The 27,686-nt window shown below is 39.4% G+C and overlaps 2 protein-coding genes and 1 long non-coding RNA gene across 4 annotated transcripts; 2 read left to right on the top strand and 1 right to left on the bottom strand.

The window, feature by feature from the left end:
* The first annotated feature begins 3,216 nt into the window (after nt 1–3,216).
* Nucleotides 3,217–8,674, top strand: LOC124168366. Of its 2 annotated transcripts, XR_006866921.1 has the most exons (5): nt 3,217–3,361; nt 4,053–4,153; nt 5,213–5,351; nt 7,932–7,951; nt 8,282–8,674. It is a non-coding gene; the product is annotated as an uncharacterized LOC124168366 (long non-coding RNA). The 2 variants fall into 2 exon arrangements; XR_006866920.1 differs by lacking the exon at nt 7,932–7,951.
* Nucleotides 8,675–12,449: 3,775 nt separating this feature from the next.
* On the top strand, nt 12,450–14,535 carry LOC124167620 (protein ANTAGONIST OF LIKE HETEROCHROMATIN PROTEIN 1-like). The gene is made up of 4 exons (XM_046545600.1): nt 12,450–12,948; nt 13,060–13,185; nt 13,346–13,525; nt 13,619–14,535. Exons 2-4 carry the CDS (start codon nt 13,092–13,094, stop codon nt 14,533–14,535), a joined length of 1,191 nt encoding a protein of 396 aa, XP_046401556.1. The 5' UTR covers nt 12,450–12,948; nt 13,060–13,091.
* Nucleotides 14,536–15,273: 738 nt separating this feature from the next.
* On the bottom strand, nt 15,274–16,506 carry LOC124168166. The gene is made up of 3 exons (XM_046546289.1): nt 16,298–16,506; nt 16,065–16,201; nt 15,274–15,975 (listed from the first exon to the last, which is right to left on the bottom strand). The coding sequence occupies exons 1-3, from the start codon at nt 16,464–16,466 to the stop codon at nt 15,274–15,276; spliced, it is 1,008 nt and encodes a 335-aa protein (XP_046402245.1). The 5' UTR covers nt 16,467–16,506.
* Nucleotides 16,507–27,686: the final 11,180 nt, after the last annotated feature.

The following is a 27,686-nucleotide window of genomic DNA, read 5'->3' as shown; positions in this document are numbered from 1 at the left end:
GGAGTTTCACATTGTCTGAGGTTACCATTGCATGCATGAGGCGCAGAGCTCAGGGAAACATGTCTTAACAATCACTTATTAAAACTGGCTAAGGTCGGAAAGTTTTCCTCGTTTGATAAGTTATTAATAATCCTTATTTAAGCCAAGCGCTACCAGCCAGCAGGGTACTAGGCTAGCCGCTAGCATCCTGCGTCGTATCAGCGCTAAGCCTCGCCTCAAGGTCACCTCGCAAGGCGGGAGGGGGAACCAGAAATACGTCACGCGGAGAGACTTCCCGACATTCATACTTAAGCGTCGCGTTTTCGCGCGCTTGAAAATTTTCACTTTCCATTTAATCGCGAAAAATAGATATCGTCATTTAAAAATCTAAAAGCGTGAAATACGTACTCCAGGAGTAATAATCTTTCGATTTAGGCAATAAAAAAATAATAGGAAACCACCCTATACGCTGGCAATGACCGTGTCATTCGCAGCGAATTACTAGTTCTAGGATTTTGGGCAGGGCCTTTGAGTAGGGTTCGTGGAAAAACGCTCAAGTCCGAACGATTGTCGATGATATACTGCAGTTTAGAGGCAGCCATTGAGCCTAAGGCCCCTATTAGCCGAGGCAACCAGATGCGGCACCGGACGCGCAAAACGGTGGCGCGTCTGGTTGCCTCGGCTAATAGGGGCCTAAGATGAACCAAATCCCAAGGGTCCCGCTATCCTAGTTAATAACAACCACGTAATCATTCAGACGTGTGAGCATTTGGCGGAGGTGCCTTTCATGTTATTCCCGGATGAAGAAGCGTCTAAAAAACCATAGACGTCAGCAAAACATAACTCAAGTCCTCGAAACACCTCATTCGTGGAGCGCATAAATGTCTGGTCAGGGTTACGTATGCCAAACATAATGAATTTAAGTTCAAAAAGTCCAAACAAAGTTTAGATAGTGTTTTTTGAATTAACCTCGGGAGTAATGGGTACCTACCTGATGATACGTCCGCACAAATAATATGGTTGAAAAAGCCGGTTTTCAAAAAAGGTTGTGCCGCAGGGTCACCAATCATCTCCCTTTTTGGGCAGTAGATGGAGGGAAGATGCCCTACAGCTCTCCGATGGGCGTGCTACTCCATCTCGCATCATGATTTCGAATTCTCGTGTCATCGATCGGAAATTGTCGGATGACAAACATATCGCATTGCAGGAGATAGGTGGTTGGCATGTGGTTAACAGTGGATTGGTATGTCTGCCTGGGTGCACCGCCAGGATGGATCACATTAGGGAACTCTGCCAAGATACTATGATATTTGTTTCCACCGCATACGGCCTTTATGCGGGGGAGAGGGTTTCGCACTATGCCGCCGCTTACCTTCAGAGAAGTCGTGCTGTCGATGAGCCGTCGATTACGGATGTTCACAAGGAGGCCGTTATACATCAAGAAACCGGCTCCGATGATCGGCTTTGACACATCCGCCTCAACGAATCTCCACAAAAACCCCCGCGAAGGCCAAGTTTTAAATGCTGCTTAAGCAAAAATATGCAAGATTTTTAATTCCGTCCCATTATAATTGCCTTCGTTTTTTATTACGAGTTATCCTTGTGCCCCCCAGAAAGAAATCCTGGATCCGCCCATGTTCATAATCATAAGGGGAAGGCATTGGCGGGGGCAGGGGGAGTCTGCCCCCCAACTTATACGGTAATTTCTCCAAAAAAAGTACAGAACCTGTACATACCCATGAGAATCTTTCATGAATAAAACCACACTTCTTCTGTCTTGAGGCCTCATACCATTTTTGCATTCTCTATTTCTCTCATTCACTGATATCATTTTTACATCTGACTTATATATCTATTGAATATCACTTTTAGATACTTCGAACGATATCACTTTTACGGCGGGAAAAGATATCTAACATATATCACTTTTACGTCGGCAAACTCACCTGATGTAAAAGTGATGTTGGTGATATCAAAACGATATCAGAGTGATATAAAACTGACTCTTGATGCTGCCTGGGTAGGATTGCAACTCATTTTTTTAATATATTTTTTTAAATTTTGCCTAATTTTGAAAAATTTCTATTTCTAGGCGGTCATTCATCTCCAGATCTTTTGGTGGAAGTGATACTGCCACAACCGTGGAAAACCCTCAAATCTTCATGAACTTCGAGATTTATTTACATTTTTCACACTTCCAACCTTTGCCCTTATCCTTTAAGCTCGCCTGTACAGTGTTAATGATAGTGCTTGTGCTTTCATGAATAAATGCATTTTAAATTTAACAACAATCACTTCCTTCAACTACCGTTCCCAGACGTCCCCTTTTCCTTTACATTGGTTGCTGTTTCGGTTGATCTTGTGATGTGTATTTCTGTGACTTTCTTGGGTTAAGAATTTAGCAAGGTGTTTTTGTTATGCCTAAAGTCTTAATTAGGGTTCCCAAACGTACATTTTCCATTTCAGAATAACCATTAAGTCTTAATCTAATCTTAATATGAGTCGTTATGTGAAGCTTTCAGTAATTAATTTTGGGCCAGTTTTTCTCATTGCGGATCTTGTAATTTCTGAATCGGAGATAACCGTATCCTCGTAGCTACCAGTTTAGGATTGCCTGTTTAAGGTGACCTACTGAGAGTTTAAAGGAGATTTCTGCAGCCAAAACTTATTTCCCCATTCAGCATAATTGCGCTGGAGTTCCTTGGAGGAGGAAACGCCGACTCGACTGTCTGTATCGCCAATTTTATTTTGGGGACCGATACCTTGATAATTATATGTCAGGCAGTATACCGTTAGTAATAAATATGTGATGATCAGGACGCAAATAACTTCTTTTTTACGAAGTAGAGCTAATAAAATACGACTGCTAGCAGACGACAACATCTCATTTTCAATTTCTTCTATAGGCAATGTTTTTTGTACATGGACTTTCTAACTGGCTGTCAATGAAATTAAAAGGCTATTAAATTGCTTCTTAGTGTTCAATTCAGTTAAAGGCATTTTAAATTCGTTGTTCCAGCGATCAAGTATTGTATTTGGTTCAATGCAATTTCGTAATGCTGGACGCGCAAACACCCACTAGCACCATCTATCGGCGATTCCCTCGCACGGAGCTTTTGGGGCCACCTAGCGGCCGGGAGTTGGAGGGGGCTGTTCCCGCTATTGGAGTAGAGACATCTAGGGGATCTGAGGTGAAGGCGATACAACACGTGAATAACGTTCGTGAGTCATCTGTCTGTATGTTTTGAATGGTAGCCGATTTCGGAGTGAAATCATTAATAGCAATATAAAGGTCGGAAATGATGTTATAAGATCATCGACATTTAATATTGCATGAAATTCTCGCTGATTTTTTGTTCATTCTACGGAAAATCCGTGAAAGGTATCGCAAATAGCCTATTTCGGCATTTTTTATTGTTTGCATCATAGAGTGTTTATCTCAATTTCTTTGGTTATTTTCGGTGGCAGGATTGTATCAAGCAATATGAATTCAATTATCAAACTTAATGCGATATCGGGGGCGATGGATGAGTCTAGCAAGTGTTAAAAGTCAGGATTGTTATGTGCATACTTTTTGTTCAGAGGCTACGTTGATAATGCAGGTTAACCTCTCTGTTCACTTTGGTATTTTACTTTATTTTGATCATGTTGGGGAATTTAATAATTTATGGTAGCAACATTGATGTATGTCCCATGATCATCTCTCCACCTATTACCTTCCTTGTTGCAATTTGGAATCTAATGTAAGAGAGGGTTGGTGAAATATTGTTGGCATACCCTTTTAAAGTAATTTGGGTAGACCATTTTAAATCCATCCTTCTGTCAGCAATAATAAAAATTGATCGTGGCTGTGAAGTAAAACAATGGTTTGTTGTAAAGGAAAAGAAGGGTAATTCATAATAATATTTTTTTGACCAATATTTGTGCTATTAAACCTGTCTGATTCTGATTAAATTCTATATCTCCTGTGCCTGATATATTGTTCGTAACTTATTTTTATAGAAAATCGTTTTAAAATTCTGTTTTATTGGCCATAAATAAACTTTACATGAAATATTTTTTCATATCTCCAGGTTGTTCTTGCCAGTATGTCGGATATGGAGTGTGTGTTTTCTAGGGATCTGTTTTTGCAGTGGTGTTCTAATCCTTTAAACAGTATTATATTTACAAATAGGTGAGTTGTAAACTTCATATTTTGCTGCATAAATAATCAGGGAGGCCTGGCAATCATGATGCTTTCTTGAAAAAATAGTATTCATTTTGTTTTTCACTAATTTAGCAAGTGTACAAAAAACCCTTTGTAAGTTTCCAAGGTTTTTTTGTGCACCTGCTAAAGTCTCAAGTAGGACTATATTGTGTAACAATTTATTGTGAAGTATTGACGTTTTATTACAGTTTCTTTTGTTGTCTGGTTGGTAGAAACTGCATTTGGCATGCAGTGTTCCCTCCAATCAATATTTATTAAAGGGTTTTTGCTGGTAATTTCATTAAATAGATGAATATTTTTCAATTACATTTTTTAGTATTAATGCAAGGATATGCCGGGGTAAATGTACAAAGAGTAGAGACTGCAAAGTAGCCCAATGGTACAATGAAATAATTTTGCCAACTGATCTGAATTTCCATTCTGAATCCTGTGAGGGGATTACAAGACTGTTTACCTTCTCAGCTCCTCCCTGCAGAATGCATCGAGGCACAAGTGAACTTGGTGTAGAGTTGTCCCCTTCTATTAGGCAGGCATTTTCAGAGAATTTCTATTTTTGGCCTCATAATGATTAAGTTTTGTTCTGGGACCATACCATATTTTCTTCTTATCATAATGGTACAGTTGATAGTTTGACTCGTGGTAATTTAGCTACATCAGATGTGTCAATAAAATTTGATGGAAGGAATCAACTTTTGTGCACCTTCAAAAGTGTAAATTTTAAGCATTTTATTGCACCAATGTTTCCCTGCCTTGCTGTTGATGGGTGAATCTTAATCTTTTCATGACTTTCCTTTTACACCAAGTTTGATGTCCTTCATATACTTACTCTGTACACTCCTTTGAGGTGAAAGGAAATACGGAACGACTTTGCATTATACCCAGGAGAATTGAGCTATGTTTTTCAATGCTGCTTGCATCATTCAGTTACAAGCTTTGTGCATTTCTTAGCTTGTTTGGGGTGAAAGGAAATAAAGAACGATTTTGTCATCTACCCATGATAATTGAGCTAGGTTTTTTTTCACTCAGTTGGAATACCTCTGCAGCTGACAGTTTGCACAGTCTTCTCAACCCACTTGGCAGCCGAGAACTTCCTCTTGGAAACTACTCTACAAAGACGATATCATCTGCTCTCTACAAAGACAACAACATCACCATATAGATCTTGGTAAGATCTTGGTAAGTCCAACTTTTTAGCCATGTTTAAAGTACCTACCTTAAAATCTTTAGCGATAACAGCACTATTGTCTATGTATCAGCCACACTTTGCTCCTCGGAATACTTGGATAAATACAAAAAGGAATATAAATCCATCTGTATGTGATCTCTTAACACGTTGCGTAAGGATGGCAAGAATTCTCGTCATTTTTTTCCCGAACGGTCCGGACGGATGACGAAGATTCTCGTCATTTAGGCACGTCAACCTAAAAACATTTAAAGCATACAATACGTATTCGTTATTACGTTTTCAGTTGTTGTTCATTATTCATAATGAATTGATGCATCATAACGTTTGATTGGATAAAGTTATATTCTAAACATTAGCTTTTTAACCATGTTTAAACCAAAGGCATTACGACCTAACAGGCACATAGTGCCGATATCGGCGTTCCTAGGAATTTAAATACCCCAGTACGCAACGTGTTAAAGTTTCTCTCGCAGCTAGCGATAAGTAAACGTGAATTTTTTACTGTTGGCTTGATTCCCCCCATCGATAAGCATACAGAATACAAAGCCAATGAAGCGCGATTGCGTTATTTATTATCAGTGATGTTAGGAAAAATGTAAATGAATATTTTATAATATTTTAAATTATGTAAATTAATTATATAAATATTTAAATTTATGTTAATTAATATTTTATTCTATTAATGACTCATGGTCTGCAGGATTTCACTAATAGGGAACTATGGGATACATAATCTAAATATTAGGACTCCTTTTACGGTTAGGAAAAGGTGTTACGTAGTTTCAATTCCTAGTGGTATTCAATATTTCCTTTGCTTTGAATGTTATAATGCATTTTTGATTTCAATAAAAGATGTGGAGGTTTATAACATGAGATTTTCTAATTACAGTACAGTAGACTCTCGTTATTACGAAGTTCACGGGGCCGAAAAATCGGAGGTTCGTAACAACGAAGTTCGTAACAACGTTTCTTTAAGGAATTGTCGAAAGAAATAGTGTTTTATAAACACTATTAAATTACACGGAAATATATATAAACAGGAAAATTCGTTTCGGTTTTTCAACAGAAGACTGCGCCATGATGCAATCGAGGGTTGATATCTTCCCGAACACATGAACTCCGATGTTCAAACTAGATGCGTCCCAAGACCTTGTTCCAAGGTTGATAAAATTACAGTCCGGCCACCGAGAGTTGTCCAGTAACAGACAATGGTCTGGGTAGGGGGTAAGGGGGCCAGGTAAGAAAGGGAAACGCTTACAAAGTGTTCCATGAAGAAAAGAACCGGAAGGGACGACGAGCGTGAAGGACCTTGAGGAATAATCACTTGTTCTTGTGATTCGTAGAATGGGCTTATTTTGGTGGATCAGGCTTATTTCGGCGCTCGTTTATGCATTTGACAACGTTATATGACTAGGCGAGGGTGTGAGGTGCATTTGGGGGACAGCGATTGGCTTTTAACAGAATTATTCGCCCCTCCTATTGTGCCGTAATCGGACAACCCTCGCCAGCCGGACTGCAGGTAAGTTATCGAGGAGTACGGTTATCCTGCGGGATAAAACACTGCATTACACGTATGCGCTAACTCACGATTGTGGCGAACTGATATAGCGGGGCCTGCGATGCATCCGGAGCCGAAAAAATAGCTCCCCGCGGTAACGAAGAACGGGCGAAACGCTGAACAGTTCCTAAATTCACACCGGATTCAATGATACCTTATTCAGGTCGTGATCACGGCGAGAGTTTCCCAGCGCCACACCGCGTAGTATCGGCCAAATCGAAAGGCGCCAAATTTGAAATTTGAAAGTTTTGAATGCTCGTATCTCGGAAAATTCGTATATCGAATGTACATAGCAAGAGGATTGATTGTACATCCAATTTACTAATGGTTATGAGTGGGTCACCACGACTTCACAGTAATGAAGGCTGTTATGTGATGTAACGCGTAAACTGAATAAAGAACCATAATTGACGCTCTTAGGCACAGTACACGAGAATAACTTAAACGTGGCGCGATTATTAAAACTTAAGTGCATTGAATATCCACCTAAATGCCGTGATTTGTGCATCTAACTTCGTAATAAAGTTCATATTGTAACCGCCGGGACCGGGACTTAGGTTCGTTATTTCGTAAAAACGAAAATTTCGTAATAACGTTTCTTTTACTATAGCTTGGAGAGGCCTTTTCGACGGGACCAACGATTTGCTTCGTAATAACGAGAACTTCGTAACAACGTTGTTCGTATTAACGAGAGTCTACTGTATATCAATGGAATATCATAGATACGTTGTAACTAGTACAGATTTTCTAATTATAGACTTTGTACAAAATTTCAATTGCTGGTGTTCCAGATGCATCACAACACCCCTTATAATTATTGTTGACTGCTCCAGGTCAAATATTCCTGTTATATTTAACAGGTTAGGATCTGTAAATATCAGAGTAAAGTTTACTAGAAAGCCTCTTGATATTAAAGATTTAATGTTTAGTGAATTAAAATCATAATGTTTCTTTTTATAATTGGAATTATAATTCTTTTTTAAATTTTCAAACATTTTCAGATACATGAACCCAAAAAAAGGTGAGCTGAATTAGTTAGATTTCAGTTACGCACCACCACAGTTCTCTCCCCAAACAAAACATATTATTAATCTAAAATTTAAAATGAATTCTCTATTTCAACAATATATTTTCTGTAGCAAATGAACGACTACGTATTGAGGGAAACATAAATATAGCAATGAATCAACATCACTACTATGATTTGTTAGAATATGAAGTAAGGCAGATATTATATTATAATGGATATTTTAATCTACCAAGTGAAATTTTTGTTATTCTTGAAAACACCACACTAGAAATTTTCCAAAGGTTTGATTGAAGGTTTAATTGCTATTTTTTATTATTGCAGATTATAAATCAATCATGTCATCCATTAGAGACATCATTTTTAACTTTAAAAACAACAATATAGAACTAAAGAAGAGCTTGAACAAGCGTTAGCGTGCATTTACAGAAAAGTAGCTCTTGGAAACGAAAGCATTGATGACATGGAAACTTATCATGAAATGAAAGATGCATTGGATAAGGCAAATGGTAGAAAATTTTGCACTTACTGTGAAATCTTCTGTAGCATTGATGAGGCTATGCCTCATGAGAATACCAACGCACACCGGATGAAAATTAACGTGCAAATAGGGAGAGGGTTCAATGAAATCGAATCAGTTGTTAGATCCAGGCTTAAAATCTTTTGGATAGCTCCCGAGGGGGATGTTCAGGACGTTGTAACTTTCCTCGATGGAATCTGTTGATTGAGAAAATTAGAGAGCAAATAAGGTTGAACAGGAGTATAACGTTTAACCTTGTATTGATTTGCAAATTTTGAAAGGGAGAACATGAAGAGCTAGATAGCTCATTTAAGACTAGTAATCAACGAGTCCTACTTGTTGATCAGTTAAATGAGATTGTGGGTGAGAAATTTTCTAAACTTTTAAAAGAAAAGTCCGAGTTTCAAGCTTAAGGGTCAGGATGGACTTTGGCTGAAGTTATAGGTTTAGAGCTCCGTATTAACAAGTACACCCCTCTTCGAGGCTCAACGTATATAGATTTACCACGAAAGATAAAAAATACCAAAGCAGTTATAAACGTGGAAAATGAAGACCAGTATTGTTTCAAGTATGCGATATGGGCAAAAAATATCGCTAAAGACCCCCAGAGAGTTTTAAAGTATAATACTAATATATTTCATGTAGGTTACAATTGGGGATGTGTTGATTACCCAGTCGATCTGAAGGATATCCCTAAATTCGAACGCACCAATAGCATTTCAATCAATGTGTTTGGATTGGACGAGAAAAATAACATATATCCTTTGAAAATTGTAGATCATGAGCTTGAGGATCATAGAGACTTACTTTACGTAACTAACGAGAATACTGCCCACTATTGCTGGATTAAGAACTTTAATAGGTTGATTAAAACTCAATTAACAAGACATAAGAATAGAATTTTTATTTGCAAACGGTGCCTTATTCACTATCATGATGAAGAAAAATTGCAGGCTCACAAAGAATTATGTAGAGGAACGGGGACGCCAAGTAAAATCGTAATGCCGGACGAGGACAATAAATTATTAAAATTTATGCATACTAATCATTCTTTTCGAGTACCTTACGTGATATATGCCGATTTTGAATTTCTACTGAAAAATGTAAACACATGCGAACCGTCTTCTAGTACTTCATACTCTAATATCATAGAGAAGCATGAACCATTCAGCTTTTGTTATATCATGATGACTTCAAACGGATGTGAGTCATGAAATGATCGAAGTCATGCAAAGACTAGGTAGAGTACATTGGATAAGGAAATGAAACTTGTGTTAGCGAGTAAAGGGCTCAAGGATATTGACAAGTGGCATTTGTATGAAAGAATACTCGATAAATATCTCGACTCTGCCTCGAATATTAAACCTCACCACCAACATGATTCGTTGAGGGTAGCGATGCAATGAGAAGATGGTTAGCCGAAATTAAGAGGACAAATTCAGAGTTAGATTCGACATGGGAACGGATAAAGGAACAAATCGAAAGCGATTCTCCACCAAAAAAAATGAAGCGGAGAGTAGCAACTCCAAGAGACCAAAGCACATCTTCAAGGGAGCAAAGAACATCTCCGAAAGCGATTCCATGGCAAAGCAAGCGAAAAAGGAAACCGAAAATGATCGGGCCAGAATGAGACACGACGTAATAGCTAGCGTGTACAACAATTCCGAACATCCTGCTAGTTTTTCCACAGAATACTAATTATATAAAGCGACTGGGATCCCGATAAAAACAATTTGTGAGTGGTTGGAATCTCAAAAGGCATACACGCGCAAGGGGAAATTAAATTAAATATAATGTCTTTGAGCAATGTATACTTACTGTGTTTCCACAGATGCTACTGAAGTACGTGCTAGTATGCTAGTGAATGATCGGGCCAGAATAGGACATGACGAAATAGCTAGCGTGTACTACAATTCCGAACATCCTGCTAGTTTTTCCACAGAATACAAATTAAATAAAGCAACTGGGATCCCGATAAAAACAATTCGCGAGTGGTTGGAATCTCAAAAGGCATACACGCGTCACAAGCTGGCGAGAAAGAAGTTTGCCAGAAACCGTTACGAAGTAAACTATATAGATGGGTATTGGCAATGTGATTTAAATGATTTGAGAAGTTTGAAAAAATACAACAATGGGTTCTGTTACATTTTAACCGTTATAGACATAATTTCCTGTTGTGCGTGGGCTAGTTCTCTCCAGTCAAAGAGACCAGAGGAAATTATAAAAGCATTTAAGGTCATATTTCGCGAGTGCAAACGATTGAAAATTCAGAGCGATTAGGGAGGGGAATTTGTTAACCCATTTATGCCGAAGGTTTGAAAAATGCAAATTTTACCCTGATTTTTACATATTGTAGATAAATATACGTATGACAACAATATCCGAAAGGAAAAAAAATGTATCTCTTGCCAATTATTAATTACGAGGTGTTCCAAAAATGGAACACTAGGCAAATCCACAACTATGACGTACTCATTGATAACATGCAAAAAATTTGATTAAGACTGTTATTAAGTCACTATTAAGAATGATATCTAGGTGAGCACTTAACATGCAAGGATACATTGCAATTTTAACATTGAAAAGTGGTATTTTTGTGACATTGGACACAGTGAGTTTGCTTTCCCTGCTTTACATTATAATGATTCATGCAGTCATGACGTGAGTCAAAGTTACGCTTCATAGATGGTGGACCCTTTCTTACCAGGCTCAGCAGTATGACAATATGTCTCTATATAGTGACAAGTCACACGTCGACGAAATTTAAGAAGATTCATTGGCTTCACACCGTTTATTTTATGAAATTGCCAAGCATTTTGTGAATCCAGCTCAACCGGAGGGTTCAAGTACCATCTCTTTCCACGGATTGATGCTTGACACTTGTCAATATTTTCATCAACTTGGTCCACTCCTCCCATATACTGATTATACGCCTTGATTAAAAATTTGGCTGAGTAACTTGTATCTTTTTTTCTGCTTTTGAGAATAACGACTGAATGTTGCAAAGAATTGACACCCTACCGGAAGATGCAACAGTCATAGCACTGTTATCATTCCATCTACAAACAATATTGCCTTTTCCATAAATTCGGTAATCAAATGTGCCCGTATCTTTTTTATTTAGGGTAGATTCAGATAGTAAAGGAGGTTTGTCTACGCGATCTTTTCTCGCTGTGCCTCTTGCTTGGTTGCCCATTGAGTGAAGTTTATCAAGGAGTGCAATGCTTGTAAAAAAAAGTTGTCGAACACAAAATGGTATTTACCAGGATGCTGCCATGAAATCGCAAATGGCAATCGCAATCAAAAATCGCAAAATAACTGAAGCACCTACACCATATTATTGGTATTGAGTGTTCGGGTTTTTTCCTTGATAAGGCTGAAACCAGCAATGGTAGCCTAGACGCATTGGACCATACAAGAATTTATACCCAAACTGAATAGGCTTACCCCGAATGAACTGTTTGCACTCGTGACGACCGAAATAGGAAATCATGGCCTCATCAAAGCTGAAGTATATTTCATTTGGTACAAATTTCATACAAATGTCAGATGCTCAATTAGTGGTCGCAGCTTGGAAAAATTGTCCACGTGATTCAAGTTAGAGTTGTCAGCAAAATGCTAATTTGAAAATATTGTTTCAAAAAGGTCACGTTTCATTGCACCACTAACTAGAGAATTATGTGAATCTGGTCTTTGCTCCCAAAGCATATGTCGTCTCGGAACAGAGACGTAACCACTCAGGAATATTATTCCCGAAAACCAGGTTCAAGTTTCAAGGCTCACTTCAATATCCAGATAGAGTTCTAAATATTCTGCTAGGGTTTCCATTAGAGATGTGCGAATAGTATCCGCGAATACTCGAATACCTCGAATAATAGAAAGTATTCGATATTCGAGATCTCGAATAGTTATGCCAAAGGTACCGTCTCGAATACCTCGAATACTTTGAATTTCGCGTCATACACTGGGTGCTTTCCAATCACCTTGCGCAGATCAGCTCACATCGCAACAGAACGGAACACACTAGCGCAAACTGAAACAGACGATTGGAACGCATCTGCACCGTTGTGTTTACAAATGGCGGACCGTTCGGCGGCAAAAGTTGAATGTTCAAATGACCTGATGCTTCTGACCTGACCTTCGAAACATAAATTATGAACACAATTGGTCGTCTATTTCATTTTGTATTTAATAAATGCATTAATAAGTGTCAATTGAAAGAAAATAATGGAATTATTGCTACTTAATAATCAAATATCGCCGTAGAGCTGCGCCTTGGTTCTCTATGTTGTTTTTTGCGCCTTAAACATTTCAGAGCTTCCGTTCACCTGACTTGCTTTCCAGCTGTTTAGTTACTAATAATTTACATCGACGTTTATTGATCACATCGACGAATCATTTCGTTTCCTTCAAGGAGATCGACGTATTCTTTCAACACATTAGAAGAGTAGTAGCTCACCTTGCCCCTTTGGTCAGTCTTCCTGCTTCAAATTATTGATATGTTTTATGTATTTGAATATGTAAATAACTTGGCATGAGCGCGTGCTTGTTTATTAGTATAAACTTTTTTTTAATATATCAGAAACTATCGGCAGTGTATTTCCGTCCTCCGTGATGGAGAACCAACTGGTTCTGGATTATGTGATGCAACCCATGTCGAGTAGCAGCAGCAGCAGTGACGATGAATGGGAAAACATGAGTAGTTCATGTAAGAATAGTAATTAATGATCTTTTATCGATAGCTGCATTATTTAGTAATCGGTTAGCGATCGGCCATTTCCTTATATCCTTGAGTTAATTATAAAAATGTGGATTTAACTGATGCGACCATTCTGAAAGCATTCAAATTCGAAAATTTTAATTTAAAGCTTCCGATGAGAATGAGGGGGAAGCTGACCACGATGCAATTTTCCCCTTGTTCGAGCTGCTTCTACGTGGCAGAAGAAAGGTGCGCGTCCACAATTTCCTTGCCACAGCACACGGCTACGATGATGAGCAGTTCCGTAGTCACTTTCGGCTGAGACGCATAACTGCATATCGTTTGATAGGTGAGCATCAAGACTGCAATTATTGTACGAAGAATATCAGAGCATATTATAGAGCCAAATTCAGTAGTATAAAATAATATTTTCTTCCTTCAGACGACCTTCAAGCAAGTGGATCAATTCCACACCATCCAGATGGCATGGCTAAAATTTCATCGGAGCTAAGTTTCCTCCTGACCCTGTGGTATTTATCTAATACTGAGCCTCTGAGAACCATTGCAGATAGGTTCGATATTTCTATATCTTCTTCATTTAGAGTCATAAAACGTGTTGTGGACTGGCTCAACAGCATTATAAATAACCAAATCAAATGGCCACGAGGAAATCGAATCGCAGCAGTTGAGCAGGGTTTTGAGGACCTGAGGGGCATTCGTGGGTGTATAGGAGCAATTGATGGGACCCATATTGCTATTAAAAAACCCCTGGAAAATGCCATGGATTACTGCAATAGGAAAAAATTTTTTTCTATAATTCTGCAGGGTATTGTGGATAACAACATGAGATTCACAAATGTAGTGTGTGGGGAGCCAGGATCACTCCATGACGCTAGAGTCCTCAGGAGGTCGGAGGTTTTCAGGTTTGCAGAGGAGGAAGTTGAGGAATTGTTTCCTGGCGATAAATTCATCATTGGAGATTCTGCCTACCCTTCCCTGCAATGGCTTGTGCCTCCCTTTAAGGATAATGGTGCTCTTTCTCCCCAACATTTAGAATTTAATTTTCTGCATTCTTCGACAAGAATGGTTGTCGAGAAAGCGTTTGGTCTCCTCAAAGGTCGCTTTCGACGTTTAAAATACTTAGAAATATCAAACATCCAGATGATGACCAAAATAGTTTTAAGCTGCTGTGTGCTGCATAACATATGCCTAGAGGAAGGGGAAGATGAGGATTTTATGATAGATGAGGAAGATGCAGGCATGAATATTGAGGGTCATGCTGATGGTCATGCTGAGGGGATTAATCCTTTGCAGGTGGATAGGAGGATGAACCTTTTCCGGCAAATGTTTCCTCAGTGATTGTATTTTTGGATTTATTATTATTTTGTAAATTTGGATAGTTACGAATCACCTGGGCCAGATGGTATTCCACCAATATTTCTTCAGAATCACTGGCATTTTCACTCACCTTGCTCTTCAACCATTCATTAGATAATGGTCTTTTACCCTCTTACCGGAAATTCAGCCACATTACACCAATATTTAAGACTGGTGATAAAGCTGAAAACTCCGCTTTGCCGGTGGCAAGCCCGGGGCCTGTCTCTCAAGGGACAGAAAGGAGGAGTAACAACCTCATAAGAAAACCTGGGTCCATCTGGCCTGGATGGTAGCACCCTGTAAGGGCCCCTTGCCAGGGTTACTGTGAAGTCTTCAATGGCAGTGAAGGTGGAGAAGATGGACTTCAGTAAGGCTGTACTGGCGGAAGAGGCAACCCGACTGACATGGACATTGACAGCAGTTGGAAGAATGGTGAAGATAAAATCCATTTGATAAGGTCATCAATAAATTTTCTGATTTGAAAAATAAAATACATTATACATAGAATTAAAAAATATAAAACCCGGATTAAACAGAAAAACAACCAAAAGAGTAATATTTAATGGCAAGATATCACAAAAAATGGTTATGTAATATAAATAATTGTGCCTTCACTTGGGGATATGAATATCTCTCACCTTCTTTGGCTCCATTGGGGAAATAAAATAATACAACTGTGAAACAAAAAAAATAAAACTTGACTTTTCCAAATATAGCAACTTAATCATTGCTGTTAAGGCTCCCCTTTTTTGTGAGAAGGTTCTGCAGGAGCCTAATTTTTTCCCTCTCTACCTGCATCCTTTCCCTGTGCCTATCCCTCCTCTCATCTTCCTTTCTTTGCTCATTTAACCTTTTCTCCTCGACCATGGCCTCCCAAATTTCTAATTTTTTCTTTTTCAGTTCCATCCTCTCTCTTTGTATCATCATCAATTGTTCATTGATGACCTTCTGCCTGTCATCCTTCTCCTCGCATCTCTTCAAATGATGCAGCCACTGCTGTTCCAGCTGAGACCTTGTTCTTGCTGCTTTAGTCCCACTGCCATGGGGAGGTTTACTTTTCATCACATCCACAACATTCGTCCTGGCTCTTTCACCTCCCTCTGCATTAGTGGAAAGCATTTCCTTAGTTAATGCGGAAGTTCCAGGCTCAACAGCAATGTGAGATGAGGGGAGCCTAGGCTCCAATGATGTGAGAGGAACATTTGTGGCCTTAGCAGAGCGGATGGGATTGGCCATCAGAGATGACCCTCCCACATATGAGGAGCATACATTATTCCTATGGCCAAATATCTCCTGAAATTGGTCAAAATACTTAAACCTCATGGGTGCTCTTCCAGAGGCATGAGGTCCCATATTGTCAACACATTTTTTATATCGGGCAAGTAAATTATTGAATTTGTTTCTCGCCTGTGATGCAGTTACCTTTCAAAAATAAAAACAAAAAGGAATGATTGACAGAATTCAACTAGAATTATCATTATTAATGAGTACAAAATGGAAAATTAGATAACCTTGTGGCCAAGGTCACTCATCTGCGCAGACAGATTTTCCCAAAATTTAGGCCTTTTCTTAACAGAATTAAGCTCATCTGATTTTGCTTCATATGCAGTAATTAATGCCAATACGGCAGGCTCTGGCCAATCAAATTCTGTAAAGTAAGGCATAATACACAAATGTTTTGGGCTATGATGCAAATAATTAGGATCAAAATTAGAGCAAAGAGTGTAACACCATTAACACCTACTATCTGTAACTTGACATTCCTGTGCCGTGTCTGCCTTTTCCCCTTCCACATGAGGAAGTGGAGTGAGTGCACTCACTTCTTCTTCAGGAAAGAATAAGATGTTAGTATTTTCTTCGAGGAAAATTTGTTTCCTTCCAAGGAAGCATCCGTGGGTCAATAATTCCCCCATTTCTCCTGTGAGGCTGCAGTGCCGGCAGGTATACTTTACTTCGCATTTCTGGATTGAGATACATATAGGTACAACTTATTCACATCACGCAGGTAAAGCCGTAAAAAATGTTAGCACCGTATAATAAATCTGCCGCTTTTAAAGTAATTTTGCAGTACTGAATTACAATTAAGGGAATGCAAATATAACGTCACTTGAACATTGAAGGATACTTTGTATATAATTCGCTCAGCTTTAAGGATATCCATGTAAGTTAATGAAATAAATCAGCTTAGAATCTAAGCAATATAACAATTTCGTTTAGCTTACATTTTCCATTTCTAACTCTTTTGATGAGGCCAATTACTCGAGAAAATCTCCTCTTGCTGACGCCTTTTGTTCTATTGTTAGCAATGTTATGCTTCATTATTTAATTATGTTTGACGAAAAAAATATTATGCTTCCCAAATTACGAGGTTAATCTTATCTAATACATTAGACCAAATTATTGTTTATTATTCTCAAATGATCATCATATTTATGTTTGAGATGGTGGAATTCATTTTCCGTCAGCAAAATATCTTCCCGCCATCATAATTTTCGTCTGCTAGCGCAGACGAACAACGGTGCAGGATGTGTTTCCATCTGTTTAGCGCAGATGACGTCACAGGTGCGATTGGAACACGCTCTGAGCTAAACAGTTTCAAACAGATCAGCGCAGATACGTGATTGGAAAGCACCCACTGTCGCTCGCACGTCGTTGGTAGTTGACTCGGAAAAATGAGAACTCAAGTCGTCTAGTGCATGCAGCGCCGTTTTAGGCAAGCTGACGAAATACATCAAATTCGCGGGTTCGAGCGGTGAAAAGAGTTCGACGTGGGGAACAGAAATTGATCAGATGAAAAAAATCCGAAAATCCCAGGTGTCCCCTATCAGGAGAACCTCAGTTCCGTGGGATAGCAACATTGGCGCATTTCCCACGATCCGCTATCCCCATCCATTCAGCGTTCGCCCCACCCCCTCCGACGATTTTCTCTTCCCCGAAAACAAAAAAAAGGTCCCGGCTCGTGCAGGGATCGTATTACGAAGACCTCAGCTTTGAAAAAAATATCAAGTTACCGGAAAATAATAGAATCGTGTTTCACCCTTCCCTCTTTCTCCCCACTGACCATTTTCCCGCATCCATCTTTTGATAAAATGAGAGGAGGTGTTTGCCGTGTGTCCTTTGTGGCTAATAATGACAGGCACTTATTTTGAATCTTCCCCAGGAGATGAAACTACCATAGGGAGGAACTCAGTGCCGTGGGATAGTGACATTGGCGCATTTCCCACGATCTGCTATCCCCCTCCATTCAGCATTCGCCTCAACCACTCTTGACGATTTCCTCTTCTCCGAAATCAAACAAAAGATCCCAGCTCGCGCAGGGATTGTATTACAAAGACCTTAGCTTCAAAAAATATCAAGCTACGCGAGAAAAATAAAAACGTGTCTCGCGCCCACCCCCTTTTCTCACCCACTGACCTTTTTCTACCTACCTGCTTCGAATTTCCCCCTTTCTGGAGGTCAACTGCTGCATGAGTCATCTACTAGCCCGAAAGGTGTCTAACAATGACTTTCGGCAATTGTTATTACACCTTTATTGGATTGAAATATTAGTAATGTGCGCGTAATTTAAAAAAGAATAAGACCAAACACGACATATTTCTGACTTTATTTAAGCATTTTGCGCAGGAAAATAAATACCGGGAAGAAGAAGAAATACGACGGAGGCGTAATGCTCAAATAGGGTGGTTTTTTTTATTGCCTAAATCGAAATATTAATACTCCTGAAGTACGTATTTAACGCTTTTAGAGTTTTATAAGACTATATCTATTTTTCGCGATTAAATTAAAAGTGAAAATTTTCAAGCGCGCGAAAACGCGACGGTTAAGTATGAATGCCGGGAAAAACTCCGCGTGACGTCGTTCTGGTTCCCGCTGCCGCAAGTGAGGTGACCTTGGGGCGAGGCTCTGAGCGCTATTACGACGCAGGATGCTAGCAGGTAGCCGAGTACCATGCTAGCTAGTAGCGCTTGGCTTAAATAAGGATTATTAATACCTTATCAAACAGACTGTGTGATTATTAAGACATGTTTCCCTGAGCTCTGTGCCTCATGCATGCATTGGTAACCTCAGACGATGTAAAACTCCGATCCTCTCGTGTAGAAACTAGGTCCCTGTGATGTCACGTGGAGTGGCATCGCATAGGCGCCAATCTGGCCTTTTTCAAATGAGGTAAAATTGAACATTGCCATTAGTCTAAACCGGTATTTCTAGAACGAAATAATTTGTATATTATGAATACACTAATGGTGGGTAACGAATCACAATCAATACCTTTCGTTTTCTTTAATGAAGGAAACTACCCTATTGTTTACATAAAATTAAAATATTCCATTAATCAGCTAAATTCCTGTTTGAATCCTTTAAAGGCAATCACAATTACTCGCCAAAATCTTTGGTTTCCTGCTGCATAGGCGACCTAGTCAAACATTTTCACATTCATCATTTAGTATTCGAGGTATTCGAAATTCGAGGTATTCGAATATTCGAGCGATGATTTAATATTCGAATTCGATATTCGAATTCGAGAAATCTACTATTCGACCCATCCCTAGTTTCCATTTTTGTGATTAGTTCTTCTGAAACTACCTCCTACTGGCTGGGCAGTCAGATCGGCTTTCTTCCATTTGTGCACGACTTTGGTTACCTTTTTTCTTTGAGCAAGAAGAGGTTGAGGCGAAGCAGAAGCCGATGCACCGTAATTTTCAGTAGTTTCACCATCCGGTATCAGCAAAAGGTCAGCATTGTCAAAGTTTTCATCAGAAAAACCATGAATGAGATGAGCAGAAGCGCGTAGCAATGAACCAGGAAGTTTATTAATTGCTCCATATGGAATTGCTTGCTTGATTTAAATTTGAATTGAATGTTTCAGTGCACCTGAATGCACACATAATAGTAGTGGATTTGCCTAGTGTTCCAAAAATGGAAGTGTTCAATAAAAGCTTATAACTGAAACAAAATACGTTGCTTCAAAATTTTCTTCTGGGTTCTGGGTAAAGTTAAAGAGTATTTCGATTTGTACGGCTTACCTCCTTTCGTCTCAAATATAAGTAAATTTTTAAAGCCATTCTCAGTCACTCGCAATCACATTCAAATTAAAGGCTTTCGTTCGGATATTTGCGGTGAATACTGCTGCCTCTATACCGCTAGTAAATCATTAGGTCAAACACTACACAAATTCCTCACACACTTTCATCACACCATCCCTCATCTCGACGACTGCCGAGCCCTGAAGCTGTTTCATCAGACCTTCAAGCGGTGAGGCGGGCCAAATGTCATCCCAGAGCTCAGCGGTGCTGTCCCCAACTAAATATGATGAGCAGGAAGAGGAGGTGATTATTTGAGAAGAAACAGCCACAGAATGCAGATCGTGGTATCTGTGACTTATAGCCAAGGCGGGGTGACGGAGCTTGCAGCCGTCGACGTTGATTCAAATCGTCTATTTTGGGGGAGTTTCAAGAAATATGGGAAGCTCATCGCTGGGGGAAGGAAGCTATGTTTCCCAGACCCCCGACACCGAGATGAGACTTCCTTCAATGAGGGATTCATTTCTCACGCCGAACTTTCATCTACCCTGGAAGCTATGACTGAGGGTGCAACCGCTCTCTACGCATTCAGCGAAGCAGAGTGTGAGTTCCTGACCAATCTCACGGGATGCACTTTCATCTCTCTCGAAAAAGAGTTATACTGTCCCCCTCCCGAAAAATGTTCCTTTCTTGCCTTTTCCTGCCTCAATCCTTGTCACAAATTTCGCAACAGCACTTGCTCATTGAGAGATGCACATTCTCTCGCCCAGTGGTTCCAGTATAACTGCCTCAAAACCGAAGTTGATCCTTGTCCCGATGACTGTTCCCCCACCCTTCCCCCTACATCAGCCTCTAAATAACGACGATAACGTCACCATACGTCAGTCGTCATGCAGCCGTCAGTGGATGCAGACCATCAGTCTCCTCCGGTGACGAGAAAGAAATCAGCTGGAAATTTTATTCCTTCTATTGGACAGTTGGAAAATTTACTTCTTCAAACTGTGTATTATTTGAACAGTGCTAAGACAAGAGTCTTTGTATTGGTTACGATCCTGGTAGAGACTTTGCATCAGTTGTTCAATTTAATCAAGTTGAAAAAAAAGTGTAATAGTTTCACAAAGCAAGTGGGTAAACATCTTGAACTGTGAAAAGGATGTGGATTTGTTCTTTTACAAAGGAGAAAAGCATTTTTTAACTTCCTGCTAGGTGCATGCAAATTAGTTTGGGAAGACGCATTTGGTTATTAAAAAATCTTTTAACTTAAAGGAAGATGAGTGGTTTGCATTGGTGAAACTCTTCAAGCTGATTGATTTATTTCTCCAGAGACTTTCAGGTAGTTGTGACAAAGTGAGACATTTTCTCGCCACAAAATGAGCAAAGAATATCACAGATTGTGATTTTGAAAGACTTGAATTAGAGATGGTACTCATAGCGTATGGTTTGGCTGATAATCAAAAGTTGTCAGCTTGAGTGTGAGTGAAAGGCTTTCTAACCTCTGAATGAAAGTTCTGTAAGTTAGAAAGTCTTGATGTAAGTTCAACCCCTGGCATTGGGTATAAAAACCTTGTAAGTTGGACATACATCACGATGGGTGCCACTATCGAATTTCAAGGATTTACGGGCAGCAATGGAAATTTTATTGTCAAAGAATTGGCAATCATCGCTGTCCAGAATAAATGCTGTAATACGTGTTTATTTAAATCACCACAGAGATTGCTCTTTACAAAAGAGTCCTCTTGGCTGAGACACAACTACCGCAGCTTGTGTGAATACTCTGGAGATGTGGATTGTTCAGAATTGGAGAGTATACTTCACAATTATATAAAAATTTTAAATACCTATTCACAAAGGGTGCTCAAAAAGCTGCCTTCTTCACAAGTCTTCTTCCCAAGGGAATTTGTGTGGCTAATCTAGAACTTTATGGGTGTCCCTCATTCATGAAATTAACCACAAATGAGGGTTGTTTAATTCAAATTCATATGGATGGTAATCTACAGTGTGCCAGAAAAAATAGTTTTAAGCTGGCTGATTGGTGTATACGAAGCAAAATTTGTTGAAATAAAAAAATGCAAACCTATACCCTGTGTTATTATTTAATAAAAGAATATAAAATCTTTTAAGGCATCTTTATTGTTAATAAATATACATATCATCTTCAATTTTGGGTATAAACTTTATCACTCTCAGACAACACCCCTTGATGCTGGTCGTGGGCCAATATTTCACTTTGGATTCCATGTGATCCGTGTAACGCAACGGGTTTAAGTCCGTCCGATACATCACCAGAACTTTTTGTTTTTATGGAGGTCCTCCCACATCCATCAGATTCAGTCCTTTTGAAGACACCAACTCTAGGCTGGATGGTCTCATAAACTTTTAGGAAAATAATGGGGAGTTAAGCGTCAGCCTTTTGACGATTCTCTAAATTGTTGATTGCAGATGCTAGGGTGATGTTGAATCTCTCCACTTTCCCATTGTCATCGGGGAAACCAGAAAATATCACTTTATCACCCACAATATCAAACTCTTGATATTGAAACCGGAACACACAGTAATAGCTGGTTTGGAAGCTAACCATCAATATAAAATCCATATTTGTATGATTCAAAACCTCCTTTGGTATGGAGATTGAAAAGGTATCCTCGTCTTGTACTCTCACACGCAGAAAAGTATCAGCTAAGAGTGCACTTAACATGATAATTTTCGCACTCATGATGATGAAGAATAAGCTAAACAACTTTTGAATCACACTAAGTTGCATGGGAGGCAGTTGTTGCTAGTGATGGGCCCTGTGCGAGTGAGTCAGCTCAAATGTGCGACTCAGCAGATAGAGCTGTAAGGTGAGAGAGTCTTATTTGGTGAGTCGCGACTCCCTCCCCTCCGCCTTCTGCACACGGCTCCCTCCCCTCCGCAGACCGCGCACTGTGCTGGTTGGAGTCATGAGCGGTAGAAGTCGACTCTCGGCGCTCACTACTCCCCCAGCGCACAATGTACGCGTTGGAGTCATGTGCGGTGGGAGTCGGACTCCAAGCGCACACGACTCCTTTCACGCACACTGTGCACTGGAATTGTGCAAGGCGAAGTCAGAATCCCGGCGCTCAGGACTCCCTCATCGCACAATGTGCGGGCAGGCTCATCGCACGTTTGGCGGATCAAAGGGAGCACATAGCTCTATTCGCGGATAGCCCACTGCTCACCTTTTCAAGCCGCTTGAAAGATTATCCCGATTCATTTTATGGGTAATACTCTAAATAATCTTATCGTAATTCTCTCTCATGCATATTCCATGCATCGTGGAAGAAAAATGGTGGAAGATGCTCATGTAAAAGTTTTCGGAAATGGCAAATTTATGAAAATAATACAAGACAAAAGTGAAAATTTGTTCTAACACCAACAACTAAGATTAATCGAGGAAATTAATTATGAATTTTTAACATGATTACATATGTAGTTTTGGGGAGAATATTTTGTTGCAACAGAATTTTTTAAACTTGTCATTTCTAAGCTCAAGAGACAAATTATATTGTCCATATTTCATGAAAGATATTACGTATCTGCAGAAATGGTAAGCTATATCTCCTGTTAAGCATTACTAGACAAAAATCAGTAAGAAAAATTTTTAATTTTCGAATACACTACGTTTAAAATTAAGTTGCAATGAGTTGCATACCCATGGGTTCATTCAGAGGCGTTGCTGGTCGCGGGCCCGATGGCGAACCCCAACTCTTCCCACCCCGACCTTTTACTCCTTTGATGCTAAACCACTGGGTTCATTTACATCAAATGGTTAGTATAATTGTACCAATTAATTTTACTATCAAGACATGTGTGGCAAATAAAGCACAAAGCATTGGTCCATCACAATTGCCACTGTAAAGTGAGATTGAAATCGTAGTGCCTTCAATACAAATTTAAAATACGTAGAGTTAATTATTAAAATGACACTGTATGATACAGTTGCCATAGCGAAAAGATACCTAATGACAGCGCAAAAGAAACAGTTGGAGGGGGGAGGAAGCCTGACGTCTGCATGTTTCGCTCCCAATCGCTGAACCCCAACTGCTTCTCGCACCCTCACTTAGCAGTAAAAGTGATACAATGTTATCACAAGGATATGAGCCATCGGAATTATCCCTTCCTATTCCTTTTTCTCCCATCTCCTTACTTTGTACTTTGCAAAGGCTATTTGCTTGTCTTAGGCCTTGGGTGCTTTCTTTTCGGACCTCAGTGTATAGTCCCATGCGCAAGATCGGCCTGACACCTTCCCATTGACTTCGACGAAAACTGCAATTTTATTGCCTTTAGAAGCTGATTTTATAATCGGGTGCAGTCCAACTCGACGATTGTAATTTGAGTTACTGTTAACACCTCATTTCAAGATATGGCACCTCGAGTAAAACAGAAAACTAGCAGAGTTAGGGAGTACTTCAAAGACACCAGATCTGGGCAAGAAAAGTGCAAGTTTTGTTCAAAGATTTTATCCCACCAAGGTGGAAGTAATTTCAATTTAACAAGACATTTGCGTATGCTGCACCCCACAGTTTTACTTTGGCTGGGTAAGTATTTAATACCGATTGATGTTAATAACATAATTGTTTTTTATTACAAGGATACTTAGCGTAATTGATAGCAACTTATAATGAAATGGTGGAGTGAACATAAATCAAAGTACCCCGAACTGTGTAATATGGCAAAAAAGGTGCTTTGTGTCATTGGTAGCTCAGTTCCCAGCAAAAGAATATTTTCTAAAGCTGGACAAATTATCACTGACAGTGAGAGACGAAATAAACTTTCAGGGAAGAAAGTTTCCCAGATTTTGTTTCTTAATGCCAACATGAAATTAATTTTAAATAAATATTTCATATTGTGATGATGGAAATTTTGCATTTTAAATGTTTGCTCAAACCCTCCCCCCCCTTTACACCTTCCCCTCCCTTTCTCATGACCCCTCATTCCCCCTCCCCCAAACCGAGAAACACTTTGTTGAGTCGCACTGTGCGAGCGGCACTCTGAAGGGTGCTGTGAGCGGTGAGGCAGCTCACCAAAAAGAGTCGTTTATGCCATCACTAGTTGTTGCAGAACACAGTCCCATGAGCAAGCTGTGCAGTCCTGCCATTCTTGATACGCATGTTAGTAATGACACCAAGAAACACTTATTTTCACACTTTTATAATCCAGACTTCCTTCTACAACCGTCCACCCGCACACTCTATCCCACACTGCCCTTCCCCTCTTCCCCCCTCTGTTACCTGCCTTCCCCTCAAGTCCACTGTCACTCCCTTCTTTCCCCTCCATCACCGTCGTTCCCCTCAAGTCCACAGTTCTAACCTTCTCCCCCCTTCCGTCACCTTACGGGCTATACTGCGTGTTGTACGGCGGCCAACATTTTTGCGCAACATGCAGGTGCAATATACATAAAATTCTCGTGAAGGAAAGTAACGTATGATTATGCTAATGGGAGGAAGTTCATGTATTTTTCTCTCTTTCTTTCTGTGAAAAGAGTGGAAGAATGAAGATATGTTTAACTTTTCATTATCCTTACCTTTCATCTCCTTATTACATACCTATATCCCATTGCTGTTATATGAAATCTCACGTTGCCCAGGCTATTGATTATGTTTAGTAAGTTGGATTTATTTTAATTATTTACTTTGTTAACAATAATACATGTGTTAAAGATTTATGAATCAATATTTTTCCTCCAAATGTAGGCTGCTCTCATCATGTAAGTTTTGCAGCTCTCAGATGACCAGATATCAATGCTCCCTCCTGAGCAGAGGCAAAGTATCTTGGTGCTCAAGGAACAAATAGCTAAAAGTACTCAACGCTAAGGTGCCTTCAACAGAATCCTGTGTCAACCTCTTTGAGTCGGAAGGTTAGGAGTTGCTAAATTTGCCTTGATGTCTTCTAGTGATGAACAGTCATATGTACATTACCAACTATTGAAACTGAATGCCATGTTGTTATATCCAAATGTGTGTAAGATGTTCAGACATTTGAAAGAATGAATGTGCTCACCTATATGAAGAATAAGTGTGCACAGAAGTGGATAGATTTATCAGGTATAATGCATTTTTCAACTTTTTGATTTGTATTTGTGCTGAGGTTATTGGTTTATCAGAAACAATACAGTAATTTCCGTAAGAAACTTCTCTGTACCACCTCCAGATGAGGTGGTTGTTGAACAATCCAGTCATTGTCAAACTTCCTCAATTTTGGCATACCTGCTATGAATTTCTATAGTTTTTGTTGTTTATTATGGTTACTAACTCCTTTAATCCGACATGTATATTCTGTGAAGCACTATGTACTCATTTTATGTTCAGTAATTCTCATGCCTGTCAACCAGAGATTTGTATTGTAGTTTTGTGTATGCAATGGTGTATTGATAAAATTTTTTCTCTGGTACCTTTGTCATTGTGAATGAAGTTTTCAAGATGTGTACAATTTTTTAATGTGCTCTAAAGGAGAAAGAGAATTAAAACAAATGCTTTCATTTCATTTTTCTCTCCTGTTCCTCTTTGCCATTTGGTAGCCATTGTGGGCTGATTGGCAGTGGAACTTAATGTGGGCAATAAAAATACACGTAAGTGGGAACGAATAACTTTTATAACCGTCACATATGTTACATCACTTGCGTGACTGCACGACCAGTACCAACCGGTACCACATAAAAATGAGCGGCGCCTTCTCACGGCTGCCAACCTTGCTGGCTGATAGCCGACACAAGCATGAAACCCCAACAACCCTCACATAGCAAAAATGTAGCCAGAAAACAGGTCTGAAAGATGAGGGCTGCTGGGAAGGTGGGGCTCTGTAAGTATGTAAAGGTATGTAATTGAAAGAAATAATGAGAAATGTATAGTGGTTCTTCAATCAAGGTCTGTTAAGGATGAGAGACAAACTTTATTTTGACGAACCTCATTTTCATCCAGTTCAGTTTAAAAAAAGTTATACATATCTGGTATTAACAAAGAGTTGGGATACATTGTACATATTCCTCAGGATTTTCCTTTCTGTTTACCCCCTGCACAAAAAAATGATGTAGGTTGATGCTTTACTATAATGCTAGGTCAATTAATCTTCCTCCTAGAATTTTTTCCTTAAGAGCTCATAAGTTAAACTCCAATAGGGTTGTTTCTTATAATTTTTTTATTGCCTAAATCAAAAGATTATTACTCCTGGAGTACGTATTTCACGCCTATAGATTTTAAATGATGACATCTATTTTTCGTGATAAAGTGAAAATTTTCAAGCATGCGAAAACGCGACGGCTAAGTATGAATGGCGGGTAATCTCAGTGTGACGTTGTTCTGGTTCCCGCTGCCGCAAGTGAGGTAACCTTGGGGCGAGGCTCTGAGTGCTGATACGACGCAGGATGCTAGCAGGTAGCCGAGTACCCTGCTTGCTGGTAGCGCTTGGCTTAAATAAGGATTATTAATACCTTATCAAACGGAGAAAACTTTCCAACCTTAGCCATTTTTAGTAGGTAATTATTAAGACATGTTTCCCTGAGCTCTGTGCTTCATGAATGCATTGGTAATCCCAGACGGTGTAAAACTCCTATCTTATCGTATAGAAACTAGGTCCCTGTGACGTCACGTGGATTGGCATCGCATGGGCGCCAATATGGCCTTTTTCAAATGAGATTAAATTGACCCTTGCCATTTGTAAAACCGGTATTTCTAAAACCAAATAATTTGTATATGAGGAATACACTAATGGTGGGTAACGAATCGCAACCGATGCCTTTCGTTTTCTTTGATGAAGGAAACTACCTTATTACAGTAAGTCGCATATGCACTGTAAGTCCGTAATTCATCCTGTAATCCACTGTTTTTTTAAGATTGTACAAAAAATTAATTTTTCAGAGACAATCGTTATTTATAGAACGTGAACGTCAATTTACCCACAAGAAAGGAAAGGGCAAGATCCAAGGATCCTAAAAGAGGTTGCCTTTTGCATTTACAGCGGAAGGGGATTCCCAACGATCATAACATGCCATTACGGACTCCATTCCACACTGAAATAATTGGATTCGTATTCCCGCTATTGGAGTAGAGACATCTAGGGGATCTGAGATGAAGGCGGTACAACACGTGAATAACGTTC

This window comes from Ischnura elegans, chromosome 11, assembly GCF_921293095.1.
Source record: "Ischnura elegans chromosome 11, ioIscEleg1.1, whole genome shotgun sequence".
Lineage (NCBI taxonomy): Eukaryota > Metazoa > Arthropoda > Insecta > Odonata > Coenagrionidae > Ischnura > Ischnura elegans.
The sequence above is the reverse complement of the archived record's forward strand: the minus strand, read 5'-3'. Positions and strand labels throughout refer to the sequence as shown.

Coding starts and splice junctions, on each gene's coding strand:
- LOC124167620 (XM_046545600.1), top strand. CDS start 13,092: ATGGAGAACCAACTGGTTCTGGATTATGTGATGCAACCCATGTCGAGT. Junction 13,186..13,345: donor GGAAAACATGAGTAGTTCAT/GTAAGAATAGTA, acceptor TTTAATTTAAAG/CTTCCGATGAGAATGAGGGG. Junction 13,526..13,618: donor AACTGCATATCGTTTGATAG/GTGAGCATCAAG, acceptor TTCTTCCTTCAG/ACGACCTTCAAGCAAGTGGA.
- LOC124168166 (XM_046546289.1), bottom strand. CDS start 16,466: ATGGGGGAATTATTGACCCACGGATGCTTCCTTGGAAGGAAACAAATT. Junction 16,202..16,297: donor GGAATGTCAAGTTACAGATA/GTAGGTGTTAAT, acceptor CTTACTTTACAG/AATTTGATTGGCCAGAGCCT. Junction 15,976..16,064: donor TGAGTGACCTTGGCCACAAG/GTTATCTAATTT, acceptor TATTTTTGAAAG/GTAACTGCATCACAGGCGAG.